The 19,520-nt window shown below is 38.0% G+C and overlaps 1 protein-coding gene across 1 annotated transcript; it reads right to left on the bottom strand.

Annotated features, from left to right (window-relative positions):
- Positions 1–240: 240 nt before the first annotated feature.
- LOC124164978 lies at positions 241–15,913 on the bottom strand. The gene is made up of 2 exons (XM_046542217.1): positions 14,912–15,913; positions 241–366 (listed from the first exon to the last, which is right to left on the bottom strand). The coding sequence occupies exons 1-2, from the start codon at positions 15,911–15,913 to the stop codon at positions 241–243; spliced, it is 1,128 nt and encodes a 375-aa protein (XP_046398173.1).
- Positions 15,914–19,520: the final 3,607 nt, after the last annotated feature.

The raw sequence follows: 19,520 nt of genomic DNA, 5'->3' as shown, positions 1-19,520 counted from the left end.
TGAAATCGAAAGTGCGCTGCCGTTGCCATGTGCCCACGAACGGCAGCCCCTGATGTGGGCCAATGGACTCATCCCATGCATGCCTGACGTGGTATTAGAAGGTTTATGTCGTGTCACCCCTGTTGCCTCCATTCGCTCCACGTAATCCTCCTGTCAGACGAGAGGCTCTGGGTATGCACAATGCGATGATAAGATAAGGGGAAAACTGTGCATTATTAATTTTGTAGTTTTTCCTTGTTTTCAACCATTTTCGTCCATTTTATTGCCAAAAAAGGTCAGGTCAGTCAAAACATCCTCCATCTTGGCTAGGCTGAGACCAGAAGAGCCTAAACTTGACCGGTTGGCGTTAGAGAAAAACAGTTCCCTCTAAGAAACGAATTAATGGCTATTTCCATGAGAAAAATCAGGAAATGCTCATTTTGTTTTAATTATTATTTTTTTCCTTACCTTGACTTCGTTTAATTCATGTTAAAATATTTCTTGGAGTGTAGGTCAACGTATGTTATGCAAAAAAGTTATAGCCAACGTTTTTGCTTATTTTAAACCATCATCAGGGCTTAACTTTGTACATATTTATCAATTTATCAATAAATATGTACGAAGTTAAGCCCTGATGATGGTTTAAAATTAACAAAACGTTGGCTTTAACTTTTTTGCATAACATACGTTGACCTACACTTCAAGAAATATTTTATCATTTTATTTTATGCTGCAGTTACTTCTATACATTAATTAGGGCTTTTCGAACTATATTTTTATAAAAGGAATATTCTTGAACAGGTGGTATATTGTTATTTTCGTAATGCAAATGAAAAAAATATACCGACCCATTCTTTTTATCGAAAGTTAACGTATTTAAAACGTAATGTGGGAATACGTACCAAGTATGATACTATTGCAAGAAAAAAGAGGGCGTGAGGGGCCTTTTATCATTACAGTTATTTTTTTTAATCTGGTAATTTCTGTTGGTTGTAATTACGTTGGAGAGCATATTGTTAATTGTTTCCGTAGAAAACCTATAGTGCGCGATGAAGAAAAGTATAAATCATGGTAAAAGCTGAACGGGTGCTCCTAACTGTACTGATTTTCAGCAGGTATTAATTTTGTGCCGTAATTGAAGTTTAAGTACACTTATAAAATGAAAATCATTCTTCATTCGACCAATGCGTCGATAAAATGTATTCATTTAAATTTAAACGAATTGAATGATTTGACGCCTAATATCCTAATTACCGTAACTTAATTTTCCCTTTTAACGCATTAATTTTTTATGAAAGAGTGCACGCAATTTGGTACGAAGTAATAGTTTTGAATAGCATTGTAGCGGAGGGATCTCATTAAACCATCAAGGAATCTATCATCTGCAGAGTTTCGGTTAATTTACTAATTATATTCCGTACCCTCAAACTCCATCCTCCGCTTTAACATCGGTATTATTGCCACATATTAGTTTTTTGCTTTCATTAGTAAATTTAGCTCCTCAATTAGCCCATGAATTTTTTTTACTACTGTTAGTAACGTTAACACTTAGTTTAATTAGCTCCTTAAATGTATTTAACGGCAGGAGATGTCAAAACTGGAAGAATAATGTTATAGTGCTATGAAATGTCACGCCCTGAGGTTGGAGAGCATAAAGTTTTAAAGAGAAGAGTTTTTACATGTTGTTCGCCGGGAAAGTGTAAAATATTACATAAAGTTTCCTCTAATTTGACGATATTAACGATTTTCTACCGTTGGTGATTAATTTGAGTAACATTTTCATCACGTTATTTGTGGGCGTCACCCTATTCCACGGTTCTTACTTATATTTAATTCGGAAAATCGTATAAAGTAATTGCTCGAGGATCCAGCCCGCATGCCTAGCTAGCATGAGCTAGCCTCTACGGTTGGCATTGTTTGATCGGGGCAATAGGCGTAAATCAGGGCTGGATGGGCTGGCGTTGTGTAACCAAATATTGCCTATCCGTCGTGTAGTCGCCCAAACACATCGTGATCATTATTATGATAGATTATTACCGATTTGCATAGGTTTACATTTGAAGTATGTTACGAATAACTCCTGTCCCCCATTTGAAAATTCAACCTCCCTTTTCAAATGCCATGAATGCTTTTTCCCTGTCGTTATATCTATTGTTTTCCTCCCCATTACGCGATTGACTAGCGTTATTACCTCTAATGCGTTTTTTAGAATCTAATCCCCGCGTAATACTCGCTACACCCAACTCCTATGTCTCATCAGAGACTCGGAGGCTGCGCGCTAGGCTTAGATTGCTTGAACAATTGAGAATGGATATCTTTAAGAGCGACACAGAGAACATAATATTAGAGCCACATTATATATCCAGGTCCGATAGAGGTGATAAATTAAGAGAGATGTTTTGCCGAACGGATAGATATGGGAATTCGTTTTTCCCCCGAACCATAAAGGACTTGAATAAATGCTAGTCCCAACCTCGTTAGAGCACTTAATATTTTTTGTAGTAAAAGGCTGGTGTCCTAACACCCCCTGCCACACGCCTTTTAGGCGGCTTGCGGGGTATTAAGTAGATGTAGATCCGTTTTTCGTCTCGGAGTTTCAACGCATATTTCATGGTTTATAGATCCCTATTATTCCTTGCAGTATGCAACACTTCTTCGTTCCTCTTCCTATCCATCCAATTTCGGATAAAGTTTTTAAATATTGTTTCTCAAGGTAAAAAGAAGAATTTTTAATATTATTTTCCAGTGGAAAAACACTTCGAAAATAAATTAAAAGCTAGTTCCCACTTAATTGAAATATCTTTAACATCTGAAAAAATATTGCCTGACGGAAACCTACGTTGAAAACCATGTAAGAGCTACAGTTTCTCCGAAATCAAAGTAATTAGAGAAGAGAATTCCTTTTTCCCGGTATTCCTTTCCACCCCAAGTTCAAAACTGAGGCTCCGTCGTTACTCATGGGGTCATTCAGCCTGCAGCTTTTCAGATCTTCTCTGTACGGCTGTTAGTCTCTGATGTACCTATCGTGCCCTCCGGGACATCGATGAAGTGGGTCTACTGGTGTTTGGGTCCTGGGGGCGGATCTCATGTTGCACGCGTGAGTACGGTACTTGCGCGCGTAATGTGAATGACACGGACGGCTGATATGTGAGCTCACACGCAACATTGGGGGATCTGCGGTATTTCGAAGGGGGGCGTGGGTTAGAGCAATTGAAGTTGGTGATTGTGGTGGTAGGTCGATGTTGTGCGTCGAGTTTCGATGCAAAGTGATCGATGGACTAAAATTTAGATTCTGGACACCGAACAGTTGTAAGTTTACAGGGTCATAATCACAGGATAAAAGGGTCTAGCCGGATAACTTCAAGGGTAATTAAAGTCAGGAGAGATAAAAAAACATTAACGGCAGACATTGTATTTCTTGAAGACGAACCTAAAGCTTAGCTGTATGATGAAAATGAAAAAGCAGGAGAAATTTCCACAATTTTACATTTATTAATAGGTTGATGCTGAAAAGCGAAACCGGTAGTATTAATAAATGTAAAATTGTGGAAATTGCTCCTGCTTTTTCATTTTCACTATGTCACGTTTCCACTCCATCTCGCCTGAAACCTCAGATTATATACTTAGCTGTATGGTTGTAACTAATAATTATGATTAATGTAAGTGTGATAGGGATTCTTTATACCAATCTGTGGCCGTAATCAATAATATTACAAACTGATCAACAATCGTTGCTCTCAACAATCAACTCAAATATCCTCCTGGAATACATAGATGCAAATGGCGCAAAGCAGTTATTCGTGTTTTTGACAGTGTTTCACCAAGTTTAAAAATCTGAAAAAATTAGGGTTATACTTGGATGTAGACGTAACAAAATTTATTTTTTTTTCGTCGTGTCTATTGTTTCCTAAAATTTTTACTTTTGAAAATTTTAAACTTATGCAAAAGTTTAATTTTCGGTCAAAAATTTTTGAAAAAAATCAGGATGGTAGAACGTAATAGTATGTCCATTTTAAAATCAAGAAAAATATTTTATAAAAATAAAAACAGGAGATATGGATAAAAAACGAAAAATCGTGTTTCAATTTTTTGGGGGTTAATTTCCATTGTTAAGACCTGAAAATTTGGGGAAACACATAATTTTTGATGCGCTTTAAGTTTATATTTTTTATTTTTCATAACATAGGCGGGCACTTTTCACCATCTTAACCTGCTAGACCCTTTAGAGGATTCGGGAGACATGGGTGAAAAATATATGTAGGTGAGACAAGTGTCAAATGGGGCCCAATGACTTTATCTTCCAAGTCGCAATTTCATCCGAAATATATCGTAATATATCGAATATTAACGTCATTTGCAGTCATGGTTGAGCTTCCAGGCAGTCATGGTTGAGCTTCCACGCGAGACAGACGTGGGCTGGTGCTTCGCTCGAGACAGGCAGGTGCCTCAGTGATGTGTTCAGTTGCGTCCAGAGTATAAGTGCATTCAATTACGAGGATAACTTCCTACTCAATTTAGAAGCTCGAGTTACTAATATTAAGTGTAAACCGCAGTTTAAAATGGCTAATTGCAGGGTATGTAATGTGAGTGTTCTTAAGCGCCAGCTAAGGATTACCTGCAGTGAATGTCAAACTCAGTGTCACGCTACTTGTGTTCACTTGTCCAAAGAGGATATCGAGTATATTAGCGCTGAAAAGCAAAGTTGGCGTTGTCCAACCTGTGCTGCGGAAAAACGTAAGAGCATGTCAGTAGTTCCACTGGCGGATACGGACACTGCTAGTATCTCTCATATTATAAACCTTCTAGAAGAAGCTAAAGAGGACAGGAAACGCATGGAATTGGACTTGAACAAGGCTATTGAGTTTGTGCACAATAGATTAGATGAAAATACTAAAGTGCTTCAAGAAAACTCAACGCAGATTGCTGAATATTTAGCGACAATAGACTTGCTTAGGCAAGAAAATGTTGGCTTAAAATCTCGAGTGAGTGAATTAGAAAAGAGGTTAGACGACCAAGAGCAATATTCTCGAGTTAATGACCTTGAAATACACGGCATTCCCCAGCAACCAAATGAAAATACCTTAGAAATCGTGAAAAGTGTGGGGGACGCCCTTGGTGTTAAAATAACCGACGATATGGTGAACACATGCCACCGATTGGGAAAGAAGGGACACGAAGGCGGAACGAGAGGTATCATAGTCAAATTCGTCCGTAGGTCTACAAAAGAAGAAATTCTTCAAAAGAGGCGAGTGAAAAGGACCTTCTCCACACGGCACCTGGGCTTGGCGACCGATACTCCGGTGTACATAAACGAGAGCCTGAGTCCAGGTCGGAGGAGACTCTTCGCTGCTGCGCGTCTTGCGAAGAAAGAAAAGGGATACAAATATTTATGGCTAAGGCATGGGACAATACTCATGAGGAAGAAGGAGAATGATCAAGTAATCACTCTGAAATCCTCTGATGACCTGGAGAAACTGTAAGCATTCTGTGAGTGAGTTATGTATGTCTTCAACCTATCTTTACTAACAAAATGCAGAGTACTGTTAATGATAGTGGATTTAATGGTGGCAGGTTCCTTGTCTTGCACCAAAATATAAGAAGTCTAAGAGCTAATTTTGATAAATTTGTATTTCAACTAATTAATCTCGATATAAAACCCGCTGTAATAGTATTGACAGAAATTTGGGTCAATGACACTGAAGTATCTATGTATCAAATAACTGGCTATCGGAGTTTTGATGTGTGTAATAATAACTACAGGGCTGGAGGAGTTATTGCATATGTAGCAGATACTTATGAGTGTTTTTCTATTGATCTGGGTGAATTAAAAACTGCTGATATGGTTAAAATATCAGTAGGGATAAATGATTCTTCTTGGATAAGCATTATTGGTGTATATAGACTTAATTTTAACCCTGTTGAACATTTTTTGAGTGAATTGGAGAATGTATTAACCATCTCTCGTGAGAGGAATTTAATTGTAATTGGTGATGTTAATTTATGTATATTACAACCCAACGATATTTCCTTTGAATATCAAACCCTTATGGCTAGTCATGGACTGGACCAGCTTATTCGAGTACCAACTAGAATTAGCAAAACGGGTAGTACATGTATAGATCACATTTTTTGCAGAAGTAGAGATAACTATAAGTATGAGGGAAGAGCGGACGATTGGGGTTTAACAGACCATCATGCTGTATCATGTTCTTTAAATATTAATGTACCCATTAATATATACGAACGAGTTTATCGAAGCCATTGCCGGATAAACTTTAACCATCTAAATAATAGTTTGCTAAGATGCGACTGGAATGATGTTTATTCTCAACAAAATGTCAATGAAGCCTATGAAATATTTATAAATAAATTGAAATGATGCATTGAAAAAGCTGAATGCGTGTCAGACAGTAACAGATCGGGAGGAATGAAGAGGCCATGGATGACTTACGCTTTGTGCGGGAGAATTTCTAGGCGAAATTTTCTGTATAAAAAAATGATGAAACACCCTGAAAATGAAAAGCTAAATAGGTACTACGTATCGTACACGCAAAGATTAGAATATGATATTAAAAAGCGCAAAGAAAAGTATTACAGGGACCTATTCGATAGTAATGTCAATAATACCGCTGCTCAATGGCGCATTTTAGATTCACTCACGGGAGGAAAGCAAGGAAATGAGAATTGTGTAAAAATTAGAACTAGTAATGGTATCGTTGTCACTAAGTGCCAGGACATTGTAAACGAATTTAGTTCACATTATGGTAAAGTAATTCAAGCATTGACCCAGAACAATTATTTTGAAAGTAATACGAATAAATACAAAGAAATATTCCCAACCTCCAATTCAATTGACTCACTGTTTTTTGTTCCTACTGATGCGAAAGAAATAAGCAGCATTATTAAGGAATTAAAGTCTAAAAAATCTAAAGGTGTTGATAATATTTCTACACAAGTTATAAAAGAAGTAAATGCAAATATTTCGGAGGTCCTTGCCCATATTGCTAATCTAAGTATGTATACTGGAATATTTCCTAAACAATTAAAAACTGCAATAGTGATACCAATTTTTAAAAAAGGTGATAAAATGAACGTAAATAATTACAGACCAATATCCCTATTATCTGTATTTGCTAAAATAATAGAAAAAGTTGTTAAAGTCAGACTTCTTAAATTTCTAAATCAGCATAGTTTTTTCAATAAAAACCAATTTGGATTTATGAGTGGTAAGAGTACAGAGGATGCATTATTAAAATTCTGTTCAGAGCTGAACGACGGACTGAATAAGAACTGTAGAGTTGCTGGCTTATTTGTAGACATTACCAAAGCCTTCGACTCCATTAATCATAACATACTAATGAATCGATTATGGGAAGCGGGTATACGTGGAACCGCATATGATTGGTTTCAAAGTTATCTTTGTGATCGAGATCAATGTGTGCGTCTCAAAAATTGCTACAGTGAAAAGATTCGACTCACCTGTGGTGTGCCACAGGGTTCTGTGTTGGGACCCATACTGTTTTTAATATATGTAAACAATTTATGTGCTGGCAGGTTTAAAGGTCAATTAACGTCATTTGCAGATGACACTGCACTAAGTTACTCTGTTAATAGTGTTGATGATCTATATGAACACATACAAAGTGATCTATTAACACTCAATATGTGGTTTTCGGCTAATTATATGTTGTTTAGTGAAAAAACGAAATATATTATGTTTAGCATGAGTAAATCTACCCCAAACAAAAGTAAACTATACTATCAATGTGCAAATTGTATAAAAGATAATGTTACTTCCTGTGATAAATGTATTTTGATCGAACAGGTTAGTCACATAAAATATTTAGGTATATATTTTGACCAAAATTGTAAATGGAAGTCTCACATAAATAAATTAAAATCAGAAATGATTTCTATTGTAAGAAAATTCTACTTCCTCAGATACATATGCCCTGAATCAGTGTTAAAAATGGTATATTATGCTCTCATTAATTCAAGATTGCAATACGGAATAGCCTGCTGGGGTGGAGCATATTTTATCAACATTAAACCATTGATAGTGGCGCAAAAAAGGGTTATCAGGGTTATAACACGATCGTATAGGAAAAGTCACTCATTTCCTCTATTCAAAAAATTAGATGTCCTCCCACTAAGGCATTTATTCATTTATAAAGTCCTTAGAATATTCTATAACCGTAGTGGTGAAAAGGCCCGACCACAAAACTATGACGTTAGAGCTTGGAGAAACTTCCATATACCTAGGCCGACGATTGAAATTTATCGACAGTCATACAATTACTTAGGGCCTAAATTGTTTAGCATGTTGCCAAGCAATGTAGCAAACTCTGAAAAAAGATGGGGATTTGCATCCGCTGTAAAAAAATGGCTAATGAGGTGTGAGGAAGTAGAGTTTCTACTAAGAAAGGTGGGTTAAAAAGTTTACAATAAAAGGTATATTGTATATTCTATGTATGTAATTATGCGTTTATATAAGAAAAATAAGAAAAATAGTTATCCTTATCCAAATATTTGAAATACGTTTTGTAATAATGAATGCAATCGGCAATAGAACAAATAACTGAATACAAAGAAAGTTTACTTCTTATGTGTGCTAGCACCAGACCTATGTAAAAAGTTTAAGATGGTAGCCCCAAAACTACTCAAAGGGGTACCTATATATTCCAAAATTATTTAAGTATGTTCTAAAATGTAATATTTGATTGTAAATGGAATAAATTATATATATTATTATATATTATATGCGATGAGATAAATTAAAATAGCTTGATTTCCCATATATTTAAATGGAGCCCAATTCTAGAGGTCCTTCTCAAAATGGCCTAATGCGCTTTCTTGGCTTCACTTGGTGAGATGGTATCAGCATACAATTGTTCAGCGTTCAGTGATGTAGGTTGCTGATTGTTGTTCAACAATCGGATGGGTTTTAACCCTCTATGCCCCAGGGTGACTTTGAGGTAACATACCGTATTAATGCACTTTTTGTAATTTTTTTTCATTTCTTGGCCTCTGTTTACCATTGTGACTTCAAAGTAACAGTTAGGTACCCAATCCCCTCTCATGTATTACTTTTAGTTTGTTTTTTCCCCTCTTGAGGGCGTTCTCTGCCAGATCTCTGCACATGCACATGTAAAAAATTGGGGCATAGAGGGTTAATAGCCGGTTGTCCATGGACTATTTTACCTACTTTGTGCTATTGAAAATGTCCTCATACAGCAATATTGCCAATTTACAGTGGCCCAATAGCAAATAAATGCATAAAATATTACAAAGAGAATCGAAGCAATCGGTAAGAGAATGTGTAAGAAGTGATGATTTTTATTATCAGAGAGGCATGATGGAGACAAATGTGTGAACACGCTCGGGGATAGAGTAAAGGGATCAATGTTCGGACGAAGGGAGTTGAGAAGTGAGGGGATATGAAAAAAGTGAGCGTTGAATGAGCAATAATTTGAGAGTTGGTGCGTGGAACATGGAGTGGGTGCACGTAGGGTGGGAGGACACTCAGAAATTTAGAATCGAAAGTAGTTCAGGACAGTATGTGATAGAGTTGAGGATTTTTTTTGGCCAATTTAGGGTCAATTTCATAGGTCAACCTTAAATAAAAACCAAAATAACAATGAAAGCCAGAAAACCTATTATCTGAAACCAATTCCTAGATGTCTGCGCGCAGCATCTTAATCAAATTATCTAACAGGACCAGAAGGTGAAGATTAAATTGAAGTTGGTGGGTTAGTTGAAGTATTCCTGTGCTGGGAATAGAGAGAAGGTTGGCATTGCAGGAAGCGACGGTCTAGGTCAAGGGCGCAAGGGAATCGGATTAGTTTGGCAGAGTTGATAACAAGGCTATGGAGCAATGGTAAAGGGGTCGGCTACGCAGTTGAAGGAAGGGTCCTTGTGGATCATGGTCTAGGTAATCTTACTCGATCAACAGTGGTCGAGTAAAAATAGGATAATTGTTCATATTGTATATATTCGATTTAAGAGGAGGACAAAGGAATGGTTGCTTTGCGCATAAATAATGGTGCTAGAGATATGCAATGGCTCTACTGATAAATTATATAAGGTACCTGCTGATAAGCCAATAAGGCTGAGCAGGACCACTAATAGTTTGCATTTAATGTTTAACTGACACATTATAAAAATGTTTTTATACTGCGCAACATATTCTAATTTTACAGACTTTGGTAAAAGCATTAATTTGCTGTATTAAAAAATGAATAAAGTGTTTGATTAAAGAATCGCTCAAACATTTAAGTGTGGTTATAAAACATTTTTGCTCAATGATAAAAAAAATCGTTAATTGTCTTACAAATACTAACTATTGCCTATAAGAAAAATACAGCTTTCTTGAGATTCCTAACTCATTGCCTACCAACGACAAAGAACAGAGTTACGAAATACTAAATCAGAACAAAAATTCACATCAAGTATAAGACGTAAGGTGGAATTATTTGTTAGAAATAATAGTGAAAAAATATGTTTTTTTTTGTGCAAAAAATTAACTACAAGCATGGATTCTGTTGTAATTAGAATGCGCTTTCAAAAGATAATTATGAAGAAAATCACTTTTTGCGAGTGACTTTCAGCAAAAATTGCTGAAACGTTGATAGTATTAGCTTTTTTTCTGAATATTTTCATGAATTTCCGCATTTGGAAACTTATAAGTGTAATTTGGAAATTATCAATAAAACAAGAAACTTAACCAATCCAACTACAATAGTATACACCATTCAAGTTAATTTTTTGCACAGAAATGAAGAGCTTTTTTCTCACTATTGTTACTAGCAGATAATTGCACCTAAAGTTTAATACTTGATGTGAATTTAGTGTATTTACACCCATATAATCGGAAGATGCAAGCGTGATGGAGTGGAATTTTCCATATTGAAATTAATACTTGCAGTTTCCCACGGTTATAAAATTTATAACGAACTAGGTTTCAGCGTAAATAGATCTAGAAGATGATGTGGTAACATTGAAACATACATCTTTAAGGTGAACTTGAAGATTTATGTATTTCATGCAGTCCAAAGACAGCACAAGGCCAATTACAGAAGACTCATGATAAGAAAAATTGACTAATAGTGAGCAAAACGTAAAAAACAATGAACAAAATAATCTTCAACGGTATTATCAAACAAATAACAAAGAATAGTAGTCTTCATAGGGTGGTACGAGGAGTAGGGGGAAAATTGCGATGGAGTTAGTGCGAGATAAGGGATGGGATAAGATGAGGGATGAAAAAAAGGATCAAAATTTGGAACACATTAAGATTGTGTAGTAACATTGAAAAGTAAAGAAAGATTTCGTGCTTTCCCGGCGAATGGATTGAGTGAAAAGTTCTCGGGATCGCCACCGGGTCAGGAACTCCATATCTGCCAACGTTTCGATGCCCGACTCGGTCATCGTCCTCAGGGCTCATTCACAGCCCTGAGGACGATGACCGAGTCGGGCATCGAAACGTTGGCAGATATGGAGTTCCTGACCCGGTGGCGATACCGAGAACTTTTCACTCATTGAAAAGTAAGTCGCAATAAATTTCATAATCATGAAAAATTTCAAGTTTTCATTTCAAGATTGTTAAGGTCTCGAAGGATGGGTCGATCATTAAATAAACGTTATCAAGAAAAAGAAGAAAGAAAGTATTTATTTCAATATTTTCACGCCCAATACAATACCCGATGAAAAACCCGAAGAATATGTTTGATCATGTTATCAAATGTTATCAAATGAGTTTTGCTGGCTTATTGGGATGGGCGTGTCACCCTTCCTTCCCCTCGTGATGTTCAGGTTCCCGTACCCCGGGGTGTGGCGAAGGGGGCCTTTGGGAAGCATCTCCCGAAGCGAACCAGAGCTTAACGCCACGATCAGCACGATCGATTTTTAAAAATAACGCTGAAATATTTGTGCTCCCTCAGTATTTTTTCGCACACGAGATAACCCTTGCGCACTACGCGTCCTCACTTGTTTCACCTGCGGCTGTTTATGTGCTCGTGACATCCTCTCCCGCCATGTGCTGATGATGGAGTCGTGGAGTGCCATTTCGGTTCCGTCAGCAGCCTCAATTTCTACGTGCCTTGCTCCGCAATTTTTCCCATCTTTTGAAGTAAAATTTCGATTCATCTATTTAGTGATGAAAATAATGAAGCAATACGCTTTTATTAAAACCTATATTACCGGTCACAATATTATTATTCTGATGTAAATTATCTTCGCTTATGTAAATATAGTTGTGGGAGGGTATAGAAATTTGCTTCAAATTCCGAAATTGAAGTATGGCAAGCTCATTTTGTTGAGGATTTACTACTGAATGTAACATGTGCGCCCTTGAACATCCTGTACTTTATGATTAAATCAAAGAAGAACAGACTGCGGGCAAGAAGCGGGCAAACAAAATTATAACCCATCAAAGTATAAATCAAACCTTGACAATAGTAAGACAGTGAACATAAAGAACAGAAATCTGAGTTCTGGCCAACGAAAACTGATTTCGTGACAATATAATTACAATAAATCATCAGAAGAATTAATGCATAACACAGGATCATTATCATTTTTACTCAGTAAAATTATTCCATTGCATATCCATAGGTATTTATAGCCATTTGTCTTTTTGTACTCACGCGCTGTCGCAAAGAGTTTCTTCCTTCCTGGAGATAAGCTGTCATTAATGTAAACAGGTGCGTCGAGCTTCAAACCCAATAAACATCTCATCAAACAATCCCCTTCATTTGTTTCAATAGCACTTTTGCAACAATCTGCTATTTGACGTTGAAACAGCAATTATTTTCGCCAAATTTGCGTTTGAGCACCTGCATAGACCGATTTTCTATCCACTTCCTCAGTCTGTCAACAGTGGATACCGTGCCGTGACGTCACGCTCCGATGACGTCGTGTTTTCAAGCAGCCGATGAAGATTAATTTTCAAAGGCTCATAACTCAGCTAAAAAACATTATTCATCCGCGAAAATTTGCGAAAGTATATTTGAGGTATGGACCTTCTTATTCTAGTACTTTGAAAAAATTGTGCGTGTTCCTCATTGCTCGCTCCGTTGTGATATCCGGTGTGATGTGCACTACGGTTGCCATGCACCCGCGAATGGTAACTTTATTGACAATAAACGCGCGTCTTTTGTGGTAAAATTTCGATATTCCCTGAAGCTAGATTATGTTCGGGTTACCGCATATGGGTCACTGCTCATGGCTTGTATTCGTAGTAACTATAAGAATACGAGAGATTTTGTTTTGCTTTTCGTGTCTGAGGAAATAATATAGACTTAAAAGTGCGTTGGAAATAGTTTTAATTAACATATTGTTCAATATCAGTGACTAATTGAGGGAGAAATTTGGGAAAACAACAAATGATCACTGATTTCAAGATGTAACCCTGAAAATTATGCAGTGTGATCAGCAAAACTTCACCAAGGAAACACCAAAAAAGCAGACAAAAACTAGTCAAAATTTCGTTTGAGTGGATATCAAAGTAACATGATTGGGGATATAATTATAGATATTGGAATTCGTGCGTAGGTTTCCGCGGCGTTGTTCACGATGACTGCTAATTTCCGGGTTCTTCAGCCGCGTCTGTCGTTTTTGGTTGACAACAGTTTCGGAAGCCATCCTGCTTCCGTCTTCAGGTCGAAGGTGAGAAGTTTTCATTTTTTGCCGTCTTATATAGCACTGGCCGATCTCCTCCTGTGCGCTGATTGGTCAGAACTCTCTTCCAAACGTTGCTGATTGGGTAGCCGTTGTCCCTGTTAATATTTTGTCTTTTGTAAATTTCAATTGCTTCCCTGATTTGCCTTGGGTAGTAGCGACTCTCTTTTGCCACTATCTTCGCTTTTTCGAATTCAATGTTATGGCCGGCCTCACTCCAAACATGCTCTGCAATGGCTGACAAGTGCAGTTGTTTTTTATTGGTAGCTCTCACATGCTCCTTCATCCTTGTCGCCATTCCTCGGCATGTTTCGCCAACATATGACTTTCCGCAGGAGCATGGCACTGTGTACACGCCTTCGCATAGTGCCTGCGGGATACGATCTTTTGGTCCAGGTACAATGTTTTGTATCTTGGTCACGCAATTGAACCTTGTGACCTCGTCATGCTTCCTTAGTATCCTAGCAATGCATTCTGACACTCCTGCTATGAATGGAATTGTAAGCCGTGCCGTAGGTTTGGTCAATTCCTCCTCCTCTGTGACCTGGCGTTCTTCAGATGGTCGTGAGTGCATCTTTTTGACCTTAGCGGCCCTTTTGAGGACCATTTTCCGGTCGTAGCCATTCCTGATTAGTGCTTTGGTCAGGTGCTTCTTCTCTGAATCTAATGATTCGGCGTCGGAAATGGTGAAGGCTCGGTGGAGTAGAGATGTTACCACCGAGGCCTTCTGGGCGGGATGGTGGTGTGATTCTGCGTTCAGGTATCGGTCCGTGTGCGTTTCCTTTCTATACACCGCATGTCCAAGACTGCCATCGTCTTTCCTCTGAATCATCACGTCCAAGAAGGGCAACTGGCCTTCGCATTCCTTTTCCATTGTGAAGCGGATCCTTCGGTGTTGGTTGTTGAGATGTATTAAAAATTTGTCCAATTCCTCTGCACCGTGTGGCCATATGATGAACGTGTCATCAACATACCGAAGCCAAAGCTTTGGTTGCTTGTGGTAGGTATTCACGGCCTCCTCCTCAAACTTTTCCATAAAGAGGTTGGCCAACACAGGGGAAAGGGGCGAACCCATTGCTGCTCCGTCTGATTGTTCATAATAGTTGTCATTCCACAGGAAGAAGTTGTTCCTCAGGCAGTGCTCCACAAGCTTGGGGAAGTCCTTGGGAATTCCTGAGCTTGTCAGCTTTTTCACAATTTCCACTGATTCTTCAATGGGCACGTTCGTAAACAGCGACACTACGTCGAAGCTCACCATGATGTCTTCTCTCTCGATGGTAATGCCTTTTATCATATTCACGAAATGGGCTGAGTTCTTCACATATGAAGAGGTGTTTCCCACGCAATCCTGTAGAGTTTGGGCTAGGTATTTGGCGAGTCGATAGGTTGGAGCGTCAATTTGGCTCACAATGGGCCTCAGTGGTACGCCCTCCTTGTGTAACTTCGGTAAGCCGTATAGCCTCGGTGGTTTGGGTGCGGACGTAATTAGCCATCTCTGTTCTTCAGTCGGAATAGAGGACCTCTTGATCATGGCTCTTGTCTCCCGCTCTGCTTTGGCCATGGGGTTCTTTTGCAGTTTGTTGTAAATGGTGTCGGACAGAAGTTCTTCTACCTTTGAGTTGTATTTCTCCTTCTCCAAGAGAACGGTGGCATTTCCTTTGTCCGCAGGCAGGATCACGATGTTTTTGTTTTCACGAAGGGCATTGAGAGCGGCCCTTTCTTTCAACGTAATATTCGGCTTCGGTGGTTTAGCTCTGCGCAAAACTCGCGCTACATCCTCCCTGATTTCGTCGGCCACAGGTTTTGGTAGTTTCCGGATACCAGACTCCACTTCGGTGATGAATCTTTCCCTTGGTATGTCTCGTGGCGTTATGGCAAAGTTTAGTCCTTTGGCTAGCACTGCAGTAGTGGCGTCGTCGAGTGTGATGTTGGCTAGGTTGACGATGCAACGGTCCTTTTCAGGGCCTTTGTCGAAAATTGGGTGCTGACGAGCGTGAAATTTCTCGTACTTCTTAATCTGCATTTCTCTGTGAGCCGTTTCCAAGGCACGTGATGACTCGTATGATAGCTTTTCAATTGTCTCCCAATCACTGGCAGTAAGAGTAGCTGCAAGTTCCAAGTGAATCCTGTAGAGTTCCTCGGATAATCGGTGAAGGTCCAGCCTCTTTTGGTGAATTCGTTCCCTCAAGAGTGCTTCGCTAGTGCGGCGAAGTATTTTCTTGGCTGCGTAGGTGTTTAGATGGTGTTTTACTTCCATCGCAAAAGAGAGTCGCTACTACCCAAGGCAAATCAGGGAAGCAATTGAAATTTACAAAAGACAAAATATTAACAGGGACAACGGCTACCCAATCAGCAACGTTTGGAAGAGAGTTCTGACCAATCAGCGCACAGGAGGAGATCGGCCAGTGCTATATAAGACGGCAAAAAATGAAAACTTCTCACCTTCGACCTGAAGACGGAAGCAGGATGGCTTCCGAAACTGTTGTCAACCAAAAACGACAGACGCGGCTGAAGAACCCGGAAATTAGCAGTCATCATAGATATTGGAAGTAATGAGAAAAAATTAACAGCTCTATTGGAAACTGATATTGCTCCTAAGTGGTGCGATACTAATCACTTATTTGCGATTGATTCATTATTAAATATGAATGGAAAGGGAGTTACTTATTTGAGGAACCTAACATGAAAAAAATCCGATAAAATTATCTCAGCCATACGAGTGACTCATACAATAGGGGTAGAAAGTGCTGTTTTTTTTCTTTTTCGTCTTTTACACTAAAATATGTCTGCAATCTGATCTGCAAAGGTAGCTAATCGGCAAAGGTCGGTCTTCGAGCTGTTGACTGCCATTCATTTTAACGCAGAGATATTATTTCTTGCTCCACGCTTGCATGTATTCTTCTGCGTAATGCGGCTAAAACTCATGTGTAGAGAATGAAGCTTACTCCGCCGCTAAAATATATCTTCGAGCTAAAATATTAATTATTATTCCCACATCGATCTCCAATATTTCCAATTGTTTAGTCAGGTGCGTGACGTGGTATGTGCTTCGGTAACCTGAGTGTAATGAGTTGTTGGAGGTGAGCTGAGGTAACGATTGTTCCGGCGGGGAGGAGATGACTGGTATCGATGTGCACCATTGATTCATCTCCTCTGTAAGTTCATTGACTCGTGTAAACCGTGCGCAAGGGTTAATAATACACCATGGGGTGAAATGAACAACAAGGATGAAGGGAAAATATTGCGAAAACAGGGTGGAAATTTATTCTCTCGGAAAAAGTGCAGTTGCAACAGCAGAAGAAATAAATAAAATGAATGCCTCTGAATTCGTTGAACACCCATTATTACTTCCACTTAGCACATACACCTCTCTCTCGGAAAAAGTGCAGTTGCAACAGCAGAAGTAAGAAATAAAATGAATGCCTCTGAATTCGTTGAACACCCATTATTACGTCCACTTAGCACATACACCAGTTTCTGGAAAAATCTCCAAGAATTACATTGATGCATCTTAATTAACATTAAAAAGAAGAACTTTGTGCTTTCACATTAATATTTAATCACAAATTTACGACCATGGTTTCAACGTTAGACGTCAACATCAGGTGATGATGACGTCTAACGTTGAAACCAAGGTCGTAAATTTGTGAATAAATATTAATGTGAAGGCACAAAGCTCTTCTTTTTAATGTTAATAATGAATCGCTTCCACCAAGTTACGCCTCAAACAATCAATTTGATGCATCTTATTCGTGAATTATCAGCAGAGATGGTGTAATATATTAAATTTTCTTAATTGCAATTAGAATGTGTTAGATCTCAGACTACATTTATCATTTTCGAACACGAAAAATAAAGAAAATGATGTAAACTGTAATTTGTTGGTAAATTTCGTAACATTTATTTTCAACTCCAAGAAATTATTTTAAAGAATAGTGAAGTTACTTTATTGGTTCAAGCTCTCGATATCTTTTCCGGCATCGTGGATAAAATTCTTACGGAGTGAATAGTTTTTTCGTAGTGGAGTTCTCTGTATGTTAGTTTTATTTAATCTTTTTCGTCACGCTCATCTTGTGTGTCACGGCATTATTATTATATACGTTTAATATAATTTAGAATTTGGTTATTAACGCTTTGATCCAATTATTATTTTAATTAGTCTACAATAAAAATTAAATTTTTATTGTAGACTAATTAAATTTAAATTTTTATTGTGGACTAATTAAAATTTAATTTTTATTGTAGACTAATGACCAAAATAAAATGAAAAAGGAAATGAAATCTGTATTGCTGCTTCCGTAATTAATTCATTAAATCATGTGAACTAGCATTATACTCCTGTATTGTATTTTCGTTCATATTCATGTAGACTCTTGTATAGGGACTAAATATCTTATTTAGGGAAAACTGTATTATATGGTGTGTCGATGAAGAGTATTTCATCAAAAACCGATATTCATTCGTGGAATTCCTAACCCTTTTTTCTAAAACCTCACGTATTACTTTACGTTAATTTATCGTTTCGTGTCTCTTTAATCAATTCATTAAGTCATGTAAGCAAATATTTTAATCGTGCGTTGTTGTGTTCGCGTAGTGTATATTTGTACTCTTATTCGCGTAAACGCTTTTATAGAGATGAAATTAATTATATAGCGAGGAGTCCAATGTATGCCGTGTCAATAAAAATATTTCAGCAAAAACAGTAACAATTAGATATTAAATCGCAGAATTCTTTGCTCTTTTTCGTAACCCTATACCATTACGTCGCGTTTTTCAAAAATCTATGCTATCCTTAATTCAACATTTTTATGTTTTTTTCTTTCAGAGTTTTTTTTTTAATCAAAAGCTCACGCATTTGCGCTGCAAACAGAACCGATCTCCGTAAGCATTGGTTGAGGACACAAGTTCGCATTATTCGCGTCCCTCGCTTGTAGAATATTGTAGACAAAATGCGCTGCAGGCGATGACGGTGATATTGCACTCGCCATTACTTGTAGTCCTGTGTGCAGCAAAGCCCCGCTTCAGGTGGCATTTCCATTCGCGGAGCGAGCACCATTGAACTGAGCTGTGTGAGGCGCTCGGAAAATAAAAGAACTGCCTCTACAGATGTCCGCGTTTTGACGTGTGCCCGCTGATGGAAGTTTAGAGTTCGCCTCCATTGCCTATTCACGTCCACGTGCCATTGGAATAGTATTTTTACTTTGCATTCCACCCCCTCGCAGGCTGAAAGTTTTTGTTTCCCGTCATGTCACGGAAAAAAATGCCTTTTATCACTTTCCCTCCTGCAGGAACGGGAATTGAAATCGGAAATGTAAACGAATATTCGGATTCGGAAAAATGAGATTTTTAAACCAGAAAACGTTTTATTTTTAATTTAAAACACTTCCAGGAATCCTCGCACGGTTGTATTCACGATAAACAGTTTTGCATACTTCATAAGGCGGTAAGTGCAGCTTTTTCGGATATAAAATTTTAATTTCGTGGTAGAAACCGTTGCTGTTTAGCAGATATTAATTTTTGAAGCATAACACGTGTACTCAAAGTGTCTTTGAAATCACGAAAATCCAATTAAAGGCTTTGATTTGGAACCGAATGTCTTTGTGGAATGAAACAGCAAAGAAAGCCAACATCTGGGCACGGCAATGCATTTTGTCAACTTACTTCCCCTGGAATAATAGAGGAAATGATTGTATGCATTCGATTTACTGCGCCACTGCTTTATAGAGAAATATTAATTTGATAAGTTCATAGCTTTTCAAATACAAGTATTTCATGCTGCGGTAATTTCATAAGGAGTATCTCATTGGGATTGAGGCGTAAAGAGGTAATGAAACACGTGGCTTTGATAGAATGGAATTAGCAGA

Source organism: Ischnura elegans, chromosome 9 (genome assembly GCF_921293095.1).
Source record: "Ischnura elegans chromosome 9, ioIscEleg1.1, whole genome shotgun sequence".
NCBI lineage: Eukaryota > Metazoa > Arthropoda > Insecta > Odonata > Coenagrionidae > Ischnura > Ischnura elegans.
Note: the sequence above shows the minus strand (reverse complement) of the source record. Positions and strands in the feature narration are given on the sequence as shown.

What these genes read in the sequence shown, in the direction of transcription:
- LOC124164978 (XM_046542217.1), bottom strand. Translation starts at nt 15,913, where the DNA reads ATGGAAGTAAAACACCATCTAAACACCTACGCAGCCAAGAAAATACTT. An exon ending in TCGAGAGAGAAGACATCATG is followed by an intron (nt 367 to 14,911) that starts GTGAGCTTCGAC and finishes TTCGTTTCTTAG; the next exon opens with AGGGAACTGTTTTTCTCTAA.